Here is a 16580-nt window from a genome sequence, read left to right on the forward strand (position 1 = left end):
ACGTCTGACTTTGTCTTTATTAGATTGTTTCTCTAGTCACAAAGTCAGGCGTTTCAAATTATTCACGAAAGATCATTGTCAATGGCAAATCGGTTCGTTTTATTAGATGGAAAAGAGACGTTGTAGAAACCGAAGAAGGGGCGGTAGAGACCTACCTGCCAAAATTGTCTTCCAATTGCTCCCCCCCCCCACAGAAAGATGTGTTTGAGGTACTAATAACTAATTCGGGGGGTGGTATATATTGGCCAGATTAGATTGAGGTGCCGTATAATCTTCTATCAACATTGCCTTTTGTGTGCACATAGGGGGGAGGGGCTAGTGTTAACCCTAGCAGCATAAGTGCTAAATGACGCAAACAGCTCCTACCAGACCAGTCTCCCATTCCTACAGCACTTGGTGAGTAATTTCATTTGTAGTTTACATTTGTTACATTAATTAATTTGTGTTATTTACCACAGCGTGGAGGTAGCTGGTACTGGTATGGATGTAGTTTTGCTGCTAACCCACAGTTCACTTTCTTGTCTTGTTGTCTGTACATTTAGAACGTGGCATACGAACGAACCTTCTTTCTGTCTTAAGTTATACTATCATGCACTCTTCCTACTATACTATAGTATTTACTACTATGCACTCAACACTGCAGCACCCACGTTTCAGTTCCAACACTGTTTGATGAACATTGTTACTCGGTTGTAACTAGAGCTGTACCCTTCCTGCTGACTTGTCGTACAGAACTTGTAAGTCGCTTTGGATAAAAGTGTCAGCTAAAGGGGTTAGGGTCTGTAGTTTTGTGATAGAAATGTTAACCTCTGAAAAGTCACAAAGTTGATGATATATAGGCCCATCTTTAGAACTGCAATTAACTGTTACAAGAGGGAAACTGGATCTCTGTTTTGCTGCTTTCCACTACATCTACAGTACAAAGAAGCACATTCCAAACTTAAAGGGGAACTATGCCCATTTTCTGAATTGATGTTGTTCCTATGGTCTAGGATAGTCCAAACTATTAGTGTAGTTCTCTTTCTTCCAGTCGCGATACACACTTGTTAAAACGGTTCAATACGCAATTGTATTAGTATCGATACTTTTAGAATAATAGCCTTTACTGCTGTATTTTCTACGAGTTGAGTGGATGCGTGACCGGAGTGTGAGAGAGAGAGGCTTGTTTTGTTTGAGGCCTGCGCCGTTCTGACTACCGCCTTGCCAAGCGCGTTGCATGCTGGTTAGAATGTCGTCCGACTCATAATATTTCATATATCTATGGTCTGAAATCTATGGTCTCTGGTTTGCGCAAAGCGCCAATTGGCTCAGAAAAGTTGTCACCACCCACAAGGAAGTTATGAGACGTCTATCTTATCTAGGCTGGTAAAGCCATAGATATATCTATGGGTAAAAGCCATAGATATGTGTTCTATATATATCTATGGGTAAAGCTGCGTGATTTCTTTCCGTAGCCGCATTTCTCGGAGACGCTCTCTGATTGGTCGACACCTGTTTCTACACTGGTTAAGCTTATGCACTCTTTCGAAGTTGGTTAGAGAACGCCAGGTAGTTTGCAGGCTGTTTGACGTGGAAATGGGCAAAGACACAGCTCGTCATGCGATTGGGCAAACGCGTCAGTGGCCAATCAGAGAGCGTCTCCGAGAAATGCGGCTACGGAAAAAAATCACGTGGTAAAGCTATGCCTCCTAAAGTGTGAAAACGGAAGTACAGGCTTTCCGGTTTCGACAAAACAATTCTCGAAACGTGTGAAGTGCACAATATTTCCTCGTTTAAGCCACTGCAACGGCTTTGCCTGAAGAATTTACTACATGACCGGGACGCGTGTATGCTTTTACCAACGCAGTTGTGTTTCCTGGTTCCCGTTTTGCGCTCTGATTGGCCACTGACCTACACGCGTACGTACGCCCCCCCTCGCTATCGCCTTTGGGGCGTGAGATATGAAGACAGATTTAACTGGGTATAGGAAGGCGCTACCATAGACCACTACACTTCCGCGTTACATTGAAATCAAGGAGGAGATTGCGGGGGGGTCAAATGAATGGATGTGGACGAGAGCCGTGATGGAAGTGGTTGCCGATACGGCTGTGGGGGTGCTAGAGACATGATCGAATAGACGTTTATGCGCCTCGCTCTCCTGAACACGGCGTGACCCATAACTAATCGATCAGAACTAAATCGGCAGAGAAAAAGCCCATTTTAAAGCACCTATTCCGCTTGGACATGCGCAGAGTGCCCATGGAGTCTGGACGACGCGCGAATGAATGTGGACCGTTCTATCAGAGGGGGGAGCTTCGATGGTCATGTAAGTGGCTACAGACCGCTGCACTTAAATATAAACATTAGTCTACCTGGAGACTCAATGAGGTAATTGTAGATGTCGCCATAAGACACGTCTGGCCATTTAGTGGGATCATTTTTTCATTATCCTGTTCGGCTGGCCACCGAAGCTCCCCCCTCTGATAGAACGGTCCACATTCATTCGAGCGTCATCTCGCGTCGTCCAGACTCCATGGGCACTCTGCGCATGTCCAAGCGGAATAGGTGCTTTAAAATGGGCTTTTTCTCTGCCGATTTAGTTCTGATCGATTAGTTATGGGTCACGCCGTGTTCAGGAGAGCGAGGCGCATAAACGTCTATTCGATCATGTCTCCAGCACCCCCACAGCCGTATCGGCAACCACTTACATCACGGCTCTCGTCCACATTCATTCATATGCACCCCCCGCAATCTCCTCCCTGATTTCAGAATCCCGGAAGTGTTACGGTGGTCTATACGAGCCGCAAATTAATAATAAACACTCGAAACAGCTATTACCAGACAATTACAACAGCAGTGGTGCCTGCTTCAAATGTCACGTATTATAGGCTATAATCCTGTGTAGATCTATTGGGAATAATAAACATATACGCCCCTCTAGCAAAACATGACACAATGTGATCCTATCTCCGATAGAGAGGCTGGTCGCAGAGACGCGAGTTGAACGAACACATCGGGAGGAGAATGAATGAACCTGATGTAAACAAGACAAAAGTCTTTCTCTGGTCTGCATCGGTGCATCCCCTTAACAATTGTGTGTATTGAGCCGTTAACAGATTGCAGAATGGGTACAATACAGTACGTCCGAGAAAGTGTTTACTTTATATGAAAAGAACAGTATATTCTTATTTTTGACCTGATATTACGTGTCAGCTAGCTAGACTAGATAGGTATCCAGATGGCGTCTCGCAGGGGGAACGAATCTAGGAGAACCAAGGTTGTGTTGAACTTTTAAGTTGTCAGAAAGGGAGATAAGCAAAGGAGAGGGTGATAATAAATAGGCATATTATGCCAGGGAGAGAGAGAATCTTGGTGTCTCTTTGGTATTCCACCTTGGAGGCGAGAGGGCTTCTTTGGTAGCCCTCTCCACTATTTCAACTTGGAGGAGAGATGGCTTTTTCGGTCTCCTTCAGTATTCAGCTCACAACTAACGAAAGGGCTGGATAGCTACCGTGTTACATAAACAAAGAATGTAAATCAGAAACTAGCGAAAGGGCTGGATAACTACTATGTGTAAACAAAACACACCAACTCCTAACGTTGGCTACCAACACACACTAGCCTGGAAGCCATCATGCACAAACAATACACACTGTAGGCCTAGATTCACCCACAATCAAGTCAAGTCAAGAGTTTTATTTGTCACGGCATACAAGTATACAATGAAATGCGGGTGGTCAGAATGGTCTTGCCCGCAACGATGTGCAATACAGTGGTACAACATATAATAGAATCCAATAAAACAACATTAAATAAACAGGTAACATGGTGTGACATCTCGGTATCTGTACATAGTTATTTACAGAGCATATAGGACATGCTAGGTAGCTTTGGTAGTGCAATACACTGTTACTGTTGTTATACTAATTTAAAGTGGCCTTTCCTTTTGGCCATAAGTGGGTGTGTGCGGCATGAGTGTGTGCCCGCTCATGTTAAAGTGTTAAAGTGGCTGCTAGTGTGTGAGCGTGCACAGCGTGCGTGTCGTGTGTGTGCTCATGTGTGCTTGTGTGTGGATAGTTCAGTGTTCTGTGGCACTCAATGTTCATTGTTCAAGGCTCTGATGGCCTGGGGGAAGAAGCTGAGCCTAAGCCTCTCTGTCCTAGTAGCTGGGGTTCGCAGGCGTCTGCCTGACCTCAGCAGCTGGAACAGGCTGTTATTGGGGTGGTGGGGGTCTTTCATTATTCTGCAGGCTCTGGATTTGCACCTCTTGTTGTATAGAACCTGCAGGGGAGGTAGTGCAATACCCGTGGTACGCTCGGCTGAGTGCACCACTCTCTGTAGGGCCTTCTTGTCCTGTGCCGTGCTGTTTCCATACCAGGCAGTGATGTTTCCGGTCAAGATGCTCTCTACAGCTCCTGAGTAGAAGGACTGGAGTATCTTCCCCGATACTCTGAACTTCCTTAACTGTCTCAGGTGGTAGAGGCGCTGCTTCGCCTTCTTTACCACTGTGTCTATGTGTGTTGACCATGTCAGATCCTCTGAGATGTGGACCCCCAGGTACTTAAAGCTGCTCACCCTGTCCACGGTAGCCCCGTTAATCATCAGTGGTGTGTGTGTCTCCTGCTGTCCTCTCCTATAATCCACGATCAGCGCCTTGGTTTTACCAATGTTCAGGAGCAGGCTGTTGTCCTGGCACCAGCGTTCCAGTACCTCAACCTCCTCCCGGACCAGGGTTTGGCAATAGACAGCCTATTTCCGCGCGACAGCTCTCAGCAGCCTCCGCGCGACAGCTCTCAGCAGCCTCGTTGCGCGTCCTGAGTTTGCCGCGTCACGTGCCTGTCGGGGCCAATCAGGCCTACCCGGAAGTCACTTACTGTTGCGGAACCGGTACACGCGTCCCGGTAGGCCTTATCGTCGTTGTCCGAGATCAGCCCCACCACCACCGTGTCGTCAGCGAACTTCACTATGGAGTTGGAGCTGAACTTGGCCACACAGTCGTGTGTGTATAGTGAGTACAGCAGGGGGCTCAGAACACAGCCCTGGGGGGACCCGATGCTCAGGGTGATGGTGTTGGAGGTCTGACCCCCCACCCTGACCGCCTGGGGTCTTTCACTCAGAAAGTCCAGTACCCAGGCGCTCAGAGCGGAGCTCAGACCCAGCTCGATCAGCTTGTCCACCAGTCTGGTGGGGACTATGGTGTTGAACGCTGAGCTGTATTCAATGAACAACAGTCTCACATAGCCCCCCTTCTGACGGTCCAGGTGAGAGAGGGTGCTGTGCAGTACTTGGGAGACCGCATCGTCAGTGGACCTGTTTGGCCTGTATGCAAATTGCATAGGGTCCATATCGCTGGGGAGGGAGGCACAAATGTGATCCTTGACCAGCCTCTCGAAACATTTCATGGCCACAGAGGTGAGTGCCACCGGTCTGTAGTCATTGAGACCTGCTGGGGAGGGTTTCTTTGGTACCGGGATAAGGGTAGACATCTTGAAGCAGGCAGGGACCACTGACTCCTTCAGGGATCGATTAAAAATGGTGGTGAACACAGGGGCTAGCTGGTTAGCACAGGACTTGAGTATGCGTCCTGTTATTCCATCTGGGCCAGCCGCCTTCCTGGTGTTCACCTGCATAAATGCTCTTCTCACACTGTGTACCGTCAATGAGAGAGCGTCCCCGCCCCCCCGCGGATGCCCCCCCCCCCCCCCACAACAGCCGGCGCACCGGTGACGTCACTAGCCGTTGAGCTAGCACCAAACCGCGCGTAGAAGGTGTTGAGCTGGTCCGCAAGGGCGGCGTCGTCGCTCCCCATTGAGGGGGCGCTGACTTTGTAGTCAGTTATAGCCCTCAGTCCTTGCCATAAGCCATCAATCAGCAATCAATGTAGCCATCACACTGTAGAGAGACAGACGCATGACAAATTATATATAATTATCAAGTCACAACCAAGCTAAACAAACTAGGCCAAAAAGTAAAACATTGCACAATACTATCGTCACAGTCCACGGTCCATATCGGCCCATTTTAGTATCGTGATGAATCATGCACAATATATCGTTACACCCCTACTCAGTAGTAACTTGTTGTATCCATGTGAAAATATGTATGCCTGTATCAGGCAGTGCACAGTTTGGATATAGGCTATTTGGGCCCCTATCCCCTGGACTACTTAAAGGTCCACAATTGTTCACTATTTGTTTTACACAATTCCTGTGAGTATCTATGTTTTTTTTCCCAATAAAATTCATTGTTTTGTATTTTTAATCCAGTACTTTGGTGCACCACTTTCTCCCCTTTCAAAGTACAAGCTGTTTTTGGCTGGGCTCCGCCATTAGGGTTGGATACCTTTCACATTTGAACCGATACTGGTACCGGTACCTGTGAATCGATACCGGTACCCAACAGTACCCTTTTTCTGTACTTTAGTCTCAGAAAATGTAATCTACCTACCTCAGTTGTAAAAAATCCAAACTTCAAATTATTTATTATCATTATCATTTATTTAGAACAATCTGTTAATATATACTGTATATAATATTGCAGCGAGCATTGTCTGCAAAGTGTAACAACACTTGCGACTGTTTTTGGCTTGCCATTGCCCCGACTGCTTTGTTGTTGAATCAAGTCAAATCCTAGGTAAGCGTGTATTGTGCGTGTGAACGTTGACATGAACGTGGGGCACACTTCATAGGTTTCGTTTTGCGGTAAACAAAACGTTGACGTCATCGGACTCAAAAAAAAAGTTTTATTAAAATCGGTACTCAGTAGTACCGACGTGATTCGGTCGGTACTCGGTACTCATACACTAGGATGGAGGAATCTTTTCAAAGCGCACGCACACCCGCTCCGTCTCTGGGTGTGTATGTGTGTGTACTAGGGCTGGGCGATAAAACGATAACGATAATTACAATCGATATCGATCGATATAAAAATCGATTTATTTTGTGTGACCTGCAACAGGGCAGTTTTAAAACAGTGGACAGACTTGTCTTTCTTGCCTGCAACTTAAAGTAATAGCTTTGCTTGTCCAAATGACAATACTGACCAAATTGAGATATATTTTTCTTGCTTTCTAATTTAAAATACAGTTTGAAACCGTCTCCAGTCACGGAGCACGCGTGCAGTGGTTTGTCCACCAAGCGCCAAAAGATAGATAAGAAACTAGCAGAGCCAGAACTATTCAACTCCCCTGGAGCCACAGCCAGCAGAGAAGCCTGTTTACTTTCGCTTTCAAACCAGCTGCAGCCTGAGAACTGAGTGTGAGGGGCTGTAACACTAAAGATGGCGGCAACGACAAAGAATTGCTGCAAAATAAACATACATCTGTTGTTTAAAAAAAAAAAAAAAACGTTTAATTTTATATATTTTTTAAACGTATCGATTAATTATCGAGTGATATGATAACATCATATCGTGATATCATCTTTGGCCATATCGCCCAGCCCTAGTGTGTACGTGATGTAAGTTGGGCGAGTGTGTGTGTCTGAGACGAGAGGAGAGAAGCGCTGCCAGTAAAGCAAGAGTCTCATCTCAGCCGCGGCTGAGTCTCCTGATCAACAGCGTGTAGCCCAAAAACTGCCACTGCCCTGGCTCATTGCTTGTGGAGCACAATATCATTAGGAAACTATTAGGAACACTGTCAAACACTTTTGAGGTAGTGCTGACAGTGGAACAGCTGAAGGTGGCAGCTCTGCCGTCGAAACCGCTTCCACTTTATTTCCACTCGCTGCTTGCCCGTTTTGCTCATACTTTCACCGTTATGCTAACTCCTCCAATCGCAGTTGATTGTGGGCGGGCGGTGGCAGATCAGCGCCTATTCACGTCACAGAGCAAGTCAATTCAAAATGGCTTGTTTCAGTGGGGGGCGTTATTGTCTCAGCTGAACTGCAGAAACGGGATTTGGTACAGATTTCATTTTCAGTTTTATAAGAGAAACCGTGTTTGTTGTTGGAACAAACACTATTGCCCTGGAAAGGAAAGGTCAGTGTGACGACGTGGACATGATAATGACTTTGTTAGGTATCCACATCCAGGCAACCTGCTTGGCTTTATTTGACTTCCGATAGGCCTACCTTCCACTATCATATTCTCTGTGTCTTGTTCAGTCATGCAATTTAATTGCAGTCTCATGCTTAGTCATGCTTCAGGCATAAGACTGCCATGGGCAAGTGATCATGTGGATAGCCTTTCCTTTGACTGTGTGTGTGGACTCGCATGCAGATCAACCAACTTGATTACACCCCATACCCATAGCTTCCTGTGTGTGTCTTGGAAAACATTTCCAGTCATGCTTAAAAATAGTTTTCCAGGAGACTATTCCCCCAATGCATGTAATTCGGGAGGCCAATCAACATGGTCAACATGTCAACTGCGTTGTGAGGGTAGGCATGCTCTTCCCCGGCCACTGGAGGCGCTGCTGAGCGAGAATGAAGTGCGCTTTGGTCCGTTGCATCTCTTTCGTCATTTACATTTTATGAGCCATTATGCATACCGGTACATTGTTTTTAGCCTAACCAATCAAAACACTTAGCTAGTTCGTTAATTAGTTAGTAAGCTACAAGAGTGTTTTTGTAAGGAACAAATGAGCAAATATTTAATCAAATATAGTTATATTTATGGAAATACATGAAATAAATAATAAACTGTATATATATTCTTTTCAAATATATATTCAGTCATTCCTTAGTGTGGGAAGGGTATATGAAACTATTCACCTGTGGTACTCTACCTCTTTGCGGCTGTTGTTTTTAGGCTTCGTTTATAGTCTCCAGTGCTCAAGTTTTGTTTCCCATGAACAGCCAATATCATCAAGCACGTGCATGCTGTGTTCAGTAGGGGTGTGAATGTGTGTATTGGCAAGACTCAAGATACAGGGGTTACGATTCAATATACTGCAATTTATTCTGATACTATTAACACAGTAATATATTGTGCTGTTATGATCTCAATATTTTAGAAATCTGCACAGAGACATTAGAATTTGTAGTAATCTATAGGGGGGGGGGGGAATTAAACGGAGTAAATGTATTTTGCTTCAAGGTTGATATTGTACACTATAATAAATATGGTTGTTCAGTAAAAGCAGGGAAAAGGTACTGTGAAAAATTGCACGTTGTTGCTGCTGGGCATAATGTATCAGTATAACATTGTGGACTAAAGGATCTGGAAACGTGATGCATGCCCCTATTGTCTCCTTCAGGCAGCCTACAGTAGTCTGTAGACCACTGCAACACTGCAGTGCTTTTGTTCAAAGGTTCCATTGTGGAGGAGTCATATTCTCCCTTCGTCTTGCCAAGAAGCAGTGTTCAATCTGGACAATCCTCTAAATGGATTAAAAGCTTTCTGCTGTGCAGTCTGTCTCCACCATCAGTCAGAGGAAATCACCTCGCCCCTTCCTCCCATCTGACTGACAAAAACCACATTGGCAGCACTGTACCGATGAGGAGGTAGAGCATTTCTAACGTTCACTTTAGAATGTGCTGCTAGTACACAATGCTGCACTCACTGTGTGGTCCCTTTAGTAAATATGTGTAGCTAATTACGTTGAGGGCTGTAACGCATAGTTAACATTTCTTATATCTCAACATTACACTGCGTGTGCCTGTCTTTGCCATGGTTTGAGCAGGCTTGTGAAAGCTGTTGGATGTAGGTGCAGTTGACTCATAATGTGATATGTGTGTGTCTGTCCACAGGATGCAGCACCAGAGGTTGATGGAGAGGAATGGCCCGCATCTCATTAGACTCCTGCTACGACTCCCTGCCAGGGATCCCCCTCAGTGTGCTGTCGGTGCCTATGGAGGATAAATACAAATGTCAGCAGTGTGTTCAAGTCCTCAGGAAACCTGTCCAGGCACAGTGTGGCCACCGCTTCTGTGTCCTTTGCTTCAGACTGCTTACCAGGTAGAAACGGAGACCAGACCACCTCCTTCGGTGTGCAGTGCAACCCTGCCCTCACCCTCCTCCCTCTAAGCCCCCTGCTGGGCATGCTTGAACCCACCCAGCCCTTGTAGAATAGCAGCATCTCCCTGTGGTCTGTGAGGCTGTTGTGTTTGCTTGCCTGACTCCCATCAGTATCACCTCTATTACCTTACCTCTGCTGGTTTCTGATGGATGAGGCTGTGACAGGTCATCAATCAGTTAATGCAGCGTCAGTCTTGCCTGGAATGGATCCGTTTTGCAAAAGGCAATGAATCATTGGACACACCCCACGCTGATTCATTCCAGAGACATCTTGTCTTTTTCTGACATTGCGTCAAGCTTCTTTTTAATGCTGACGTGTTAGTTGCTTTTTAATACATGAATGTATTGTGAGTTTATTACTAATACATTGGTGTATTGGTTAATACGTTGGTGTGTTCTCCACACAGGAAGCTTTCGCAAATTTTCTTTATAGTTTACATTTTTTTTTTATATATATACTTTTCCCATACTCTTAAGTTCTCCATTTCTGATTTAATTTTATTTTGAAACATGAGGAAGGATGAGAGGGAAATATGGAGAGAAAAGGTCCCTGTAGCACACATTGTAAAGTATGTGGTATGTGTATTACTAGACTGACCCAAAAAAGTACTGGTTTTAAGAAAAAATATCCAGTGGAGGTCCAAAGTTTTGTGTGGGGGGAGTGCAATATTATGACAAGAATACAATATAAATAATTAGTAAACTGTAAACATATTATATTAACGGTAGTACAACAATTCATATTTCTCAGAAGTAGGGCTGGGAGGTATTCTGAATATGAAGGTATAGATTTTTTAAATACAGTTGTCCATTACTATACTACTATGTAGTATATACAAAATATATACATACTGTTTGATTACATACTGTCAATACATTTTTTCTTGCAACAGTATTAAAAAAGTTTATAAAATAGACCATATTGAATGAAATAGCACCATGACATTTGTATGACAAAGATGTAAAAAAAATGTCATGTTACATTGCAATTCCTACTGAAAAACATACAGTATACTGTTAAAACATGGGCATATCGCCCAGTCCTACTCAGAGGCATACATGTATACTTTGAAATGGAAAAGGACATTTTCCAAGTAACCTATTACTACAATAGGAGTGTTGCAAGACTTCTTGGAAGATACTGTGATGAAAATTCTAATTGGAATTGCAGTTCATGAGAGATTGGAGAGAGTAACGGAAACTGCATTTCTTGTAATTGACAGGAAATCTAATTCACTCAAATTAATGTATCGGCATGTGAAGTGTATTTCTTGCCATGATTATACCATCGCCTATAACCCAGTAACACCTCATCCCAGTAACTCTTTAATTTACACCTGGCCTCGTCATCACTTTGAATCCTCTCTCCACCCTATCAAGTTTGTTTTAATTGGTGGCTTTTGCTTGAACCTTGCCTATCTGTTGTGCTGTTGATGCTTAGTTATTACAGTGTGCACACCTATTATTGCACTGTCTGACTCTGTAATCCCTATGGCTTATCTAGGTTACTTTGCAACACTGGTGTGCACAGAAAGGGTACTTAAAATATAACAGGAGTTCCATACTACATATATTGTCTATGTCAGTTCTATACTGCATTATGTCTATGATCTATGGGACAGGCCGCAGCGGACCAAGCATGATCTTTGCTCGGTGCATCCAGGTCTGGTCCATGTATGTTCTCTGGTGAAAGTGTCCCTTAGGTATGGTTTCTTGCTTTAATTACACATTGAAAATTAATTTTTAGGATACTGGTACTTCTTCAGTCAGGAAATACACACGTAGTGCAACATTTTATTTAGATTTGTCTGTCTTGAGGGCACTCGGGCAGCCCCCTCTGTGCACGCCATTGCAAAAACATGTGATGGAAAATCTTGTTATTGTAGATGTTTTCTGAGGAGGACATTAGGGGTGGGAATCACCAGTTTCATCATGATACGATATCGATTCTTTGGACAACGATACGATATTTGCCGATATCACAAAGTCTCTCACGATACAATACGATTAGATTAGATTCAGGTGCCTGCAATCGATATGAGATGATATCATATGCCCATTTAACACAATCAGTAACATTTAGATCAACTAAAAAAAGGTAACGAAAATATCATTTGACATTTGTATTTTTGAGCTCTTCCAGACATTTAAAGGAAAATCAATCTATTGTTTTTAATACAAATAGACCTCCTGTTCACTGTAAAGTGCCACGTTTTGATATATTGAGCTTTAAACTTTAAGCTCCATTTTTTGGAACTCAAAACTCACAACCTAAAACCCCTCCCTACCTCCCTCTCCCAAACTGTTCCTACAACAATTTGTTGATGTTGCATGATCATGTATAGGCCTACATTTATTATGTATTATATTGTTTATGTTTAAATAACATTTAAACATCAAACTCCTGACCTCATCTGGTCTTTCCAAAGACACGCGCACACACACACACACAGAAAGGGAGAATGCTATGCTGTAACGTCTACACACACGGAGCTACTGCTGTTGTTCTTGGGCGGATATGAGACTCGCCACAGGATTTTCAAAATAAGAGTATCAATATGAATCGATCTTATTACATTGCATCGATCCGATTCGATCGTTGATAATTACATCGATGTATCGATCTGGATCGATGTATCGTCCCACCCCTAGAGGACATCAGTACATTGATTGCTGATTAATCATCTGTGTAGTCCAGGCCTGATCCATGGTGTTTATAGCAGCTGTTCCAGTAATGGATCAGGTGAGGATAATGGTAAACTGCCTGTACTCTCTGTCTGAGATGAGATAAGATATTCCTTTATTGATCCCCTTGGGGAAATTCAGCAATTGATTCCTCTTACAGTAAAATGACCCACAACATGTTTTATTTATCAGTTCTGGGCCAAAACCTTGCGAAGCCTGCCGCCAAGAGGATATATTTGAGGAGCCCACGTCCATTCTTAATAGCAATGAGGTGAGTCATGAGTCCTCTTCTCTCATTGTGTCCTGTTGTGAGTCAGGTCTGGGTGGAAAGTCCCCTTCCCCTATACACGCATGCATATCTTCCCCTATACACACACATGCATATCTTCCCCTATACACAGTACATGTATATCTTTCAGGCAGAAGTTTGTTTGTCTGTTTTCTCAATAAGCCACATCTAACCAGTAACCACATCCTCATACCGTACAAACTCAGATTGTCTCTAGTTCTACTTTCTGTGTTCCCACTGTTCTTAACCCTTTCACAACCACACTATCTACTACTAGACTGTTAACCGTCTGTGGTGTGGTAAATGGTGCATTTATATAGCGCTTTTTAAGTCTAAAGGGTTAACCTTCTGTAGTGTTGTAGTGAAAGGGTTAACCTTATGTAGTGTGGTTGTGAAAGCGTTAATAGAATAGAAATACTTTAATCATCCCGAGGGAAATTTGGCACTACAAATCGCTCGCAGTAAACATTTAGGTAGACAAAACAAATCACCAATAAGAATAACAAAAAATTGCATAAGAATAAGGAATAAAATAAGCCTAAGAATAACATAATAATAAACTACGGTCCGGGATTCACATTCACATTTCCTCTGTTATGTATGTACAATCTAATATAAAATATACAGTAGAAAATACAGAGATCTACAGTAAGTGTAATATTGACAATGTTGTTTTAAATGTAAAAGTCCAGGAAGATGGTACTGTCACTCTGCTCAGTGATGCAGTGAGGCACAGAGATTCATTGTAAAGTCTGATGGCTGTCGGAATGAAGGACCTTCCTGTGCCGTTCAGTGCTACATTTTGGGAGTGTTAGTCTAGCACTGAACATGCTCCTCCTGTCAGCCAAGTCTGTGTATAGTGGGTGGGAGGGGTTTTCCCTGATGGTCTGGAGCTTAGCAAGGCTCCTCCTCTCCGCCACCTTCGCTAGGGAGTCCAGCTACACCCCAACCCCGCTACTGGCCTTCCTGACCAGCTTATCCAGCCTGTTTGCGTCCCCCACTCTCAGTCCGCTGCCCCAGCAGGTCACAGCGTACAAGTAGGCGCCCGCCACCACCGACTCGTAGAACATCCTTGTACAGACCTTGTACAGGATCTCAACCTTCTGAGGAAGTAGAGTCGGCTCTGGCCCTTCTTGTAGAGTGCCTCTGCGTGTTTTGACCCGTTCAGTTTGTTGTCGATGTGAACTCTGAGGTATTTGTAATCCTAAACCATGTCCACATCGACTCCCCTGATGGAAGGGAGAGAGAGGACTGTCCCCTGTGGGGACCCGGTGTTGCTGACCAGTCTGTCCGACACACAGCTCTGTAGGCTTGCATACTGTGGTCTGCCCGTCAGAACCCAGGACACCAGGGGGGCCTCCACCTGCATCGCCTCCAACTTCTCACCAGGGGTGCAGTCGTAATATGGGCGGAGGCCAAACGGTATCCTATTATTATGCAAAGTCTAGGCACTTATCACCTAGACTTTGCATAATAATAGGATGCGCGCACTTCGAAGCCCAAACGCCGTTTGACCGCGGTTGCCCAGCACTGCACCACTGCTTCTCACCCAGCAGCCCAGGCCGTATGGTGTCAAAAAGCACTGGAGAAGTAAAAAAAAAACATGACTCTCACAGTGCTCCCCGGCTTGTCTAGGTGAGTGTAGGCTCGGTTCAGCAGGTAGATGACGGCATCCTCTACCCCCTGTCGGGATGGTAGGTGAACTGGAGTGGGTCTAGGTGAGGTTTAATCACCGGGCGGAGTTGCTCCAGGACCAGAACTAACCTCTCCATGGTCTTCATTATATGAGAGGTTGGAGCCACCGGCCTGTAGTCCTTGGACGTGCTGGGATGCGAGCACTTAGGGACAGGGACCACACAGGAGGTTTTCCACAATGTCGGGACTTTCTGCAGCCTCAGGCTCATAATAGAATATGTGCTGGAGCACATCATCACACAGCTGAGAGGCACAACCCTTTTGCAGTGTGGTAGTGAAAGGGTTAACATCAATAATACACAAGCTATTATTACTATTATCCTGATGACCAAGATGACTTTCAGCACACAGACATTGTTTCCGTGGGGAAGAAACCTCTATTGTCTGCAAGTAGAAAGATGTCATGTGTAGACCCTGCTGCACCCCCCTGTGGCTAAGCTCATCACTGTAGTGACTTCAGTTGCTCACTGTTCCTCTGTTTCCCCCCCAGGCTTTTCCAGACAACGCAGCTGGTCGAGAAATAGCCGGCCTGCCCGCCAGGTGTCTGAACGAGGGCTGCGGTTGGACGGGCTCCATCAAAGAGTACGAGGTACAGCACTGGCCTTTTTTTATTTAAATATTCAAACCAGCAACCTTTCGGTTAACAGCCGAACACGCGGTTAAAATGTTTGTCAGAAGTGGGATTCGAACTCGACCTGAACACGGCGCCTTATTAGACCGCTCTGCCATCCTGACTGAATATAATAAAACAATAAAAACATGTACTGACGCTACTTTCTTTGGCCGTAATAATGATGATAATTAACGTATTTTATTCTTTTACCTCCACTGTGAATGGAGCAATGACTTTGTTTTTTTGACTTCAGACTTTGCCCTAAAATGTTGTTCTCATGAGGTTTAGACTATTTTTTTAATGCCAACCGGTCTTGATTGTAAGAGCTCACGCAACAGAATCGGAGCCAGATTCATTGAAGCTTTAAGAGAGAGAGAGAGAGTGTGGTTCCTGTTCACACATCTTGACTGAAGATTCTCTGGGGGGCAGGATTGACATGTGTGGATGTTTAAAACGGTTGGCATTCCCCTTTTAAGACATTCCAGTCACACCTCATGTTGCTTCTAATCACAATCTTTCCAATGTCTCTCTTTCTCTCTCCCTCTTGTGGCATATCATTTTGAACTAGCGTACATGTAAACAAACACATTAATTAGTTCAGTTATCATTAATACAACCATTCAGTAGAGTCAGCGTAAAAATGTGTTAATGATTAAGGACATAGATGCGGCCCGTTTCAAAGTTTGGAGCTTGTCTTACGTCTAGGCAAACAAGATAGTGTCTTGAGAAGGTAGCAGATGGTAAATCCCAAAGGGTCAACGTGGCATTTCATTCACTGTAGATAGTTGCATACCGGTAGTTACAGATGCAAGTTTGTTGCTGCCCTATGCGCCAGCCGGCGTAATGGGGATAAGTAAGTAAGTAAGATAGTTGCACCTCATAGGAAGAGGAGGAGCTCGCTCAAACGTATGAATATGATTGTATGTTCAACTGTTGGTTGTAATTTGGGGTAGTAATGATTGGTCTGGAGGACTAGGTCAGGTATAATCTGTTTTGACTCGTTTGAACTTTGCGTAAACTCAAAGTCATATTGGACTCTCAATACTGTGAGTATTTTTTTGTACAAATAAGAGTATTTTAATATAACAAATTGGGCTTAGGCCCAAGGGTTTTTATCTCTCTCATTGTATTTAACACAATATAAAGGTCATATTTAACTAATGTACAGTGAGATTATACTATCCCATTTATTTGACATAATAAGTCTTCTGTCCTCTACTCCAAGCCCTCAGTTCCCCTCCCCCGCTTGTTCTCTCTCTGTCTCTGCTCACTCTGAAGGCTCTGACCCACTGATCCAGTCTCTCTCTCCCTCCCTTTCTACATGTTGTTGTTGAAAGTCATGTCGCGTTCACAGTAGCTGCA

The 16580-nt window shown here is 44.3% G+C and overlaps 1 protein-coding gene across 3 annotated transcripts in view; it reads left to right on the top strand.

Moving 5' to 3' along the window:
- traf2b (Tnf receptor-associated factor 2b) overlaps positions 1-16580 on the top strand; it is a 30042-nt gene that overhangs the window by 560 nt on the left and 12902 nt on the right. Inside the window, exons 2-5 of one of the 3 annotated variants that reach the window (XM_084325248.1) lie at positions 306-396; positions 9669-9876; positions 12814-12892; positions 15096-15194. In XM_084325248.1, coding sequence (XP_084181374.1) covers positions 9698-9876; positions 12814-12892; positions 15096-15194 — 357 coding nt within the window. In that variant the 5' untranslated portion in view covers positions 306-396; positions 9669-9697. Of the gene's footprint in view, positions 1-224; positions 397-9668; positions 9877-12813; positions 12893-15095; positions 15195-16580 lie in introns of those variants that run through there. The other 2 variants (XM_084325249.1, XM_084325250.1) reach the window with 2 other exon arrangements.

This window comes from Notolepis coatsorum, assembly GCF_963971535.1.
Source record: "Notolepis coatsorum genome assembly, chromosome: 11".
NCBI lineage: Eukaryota > Metazoa > Chordata > Actinopteri > Aulopiformes > Paralepididae > Notolepis > Notolepis coatsorum.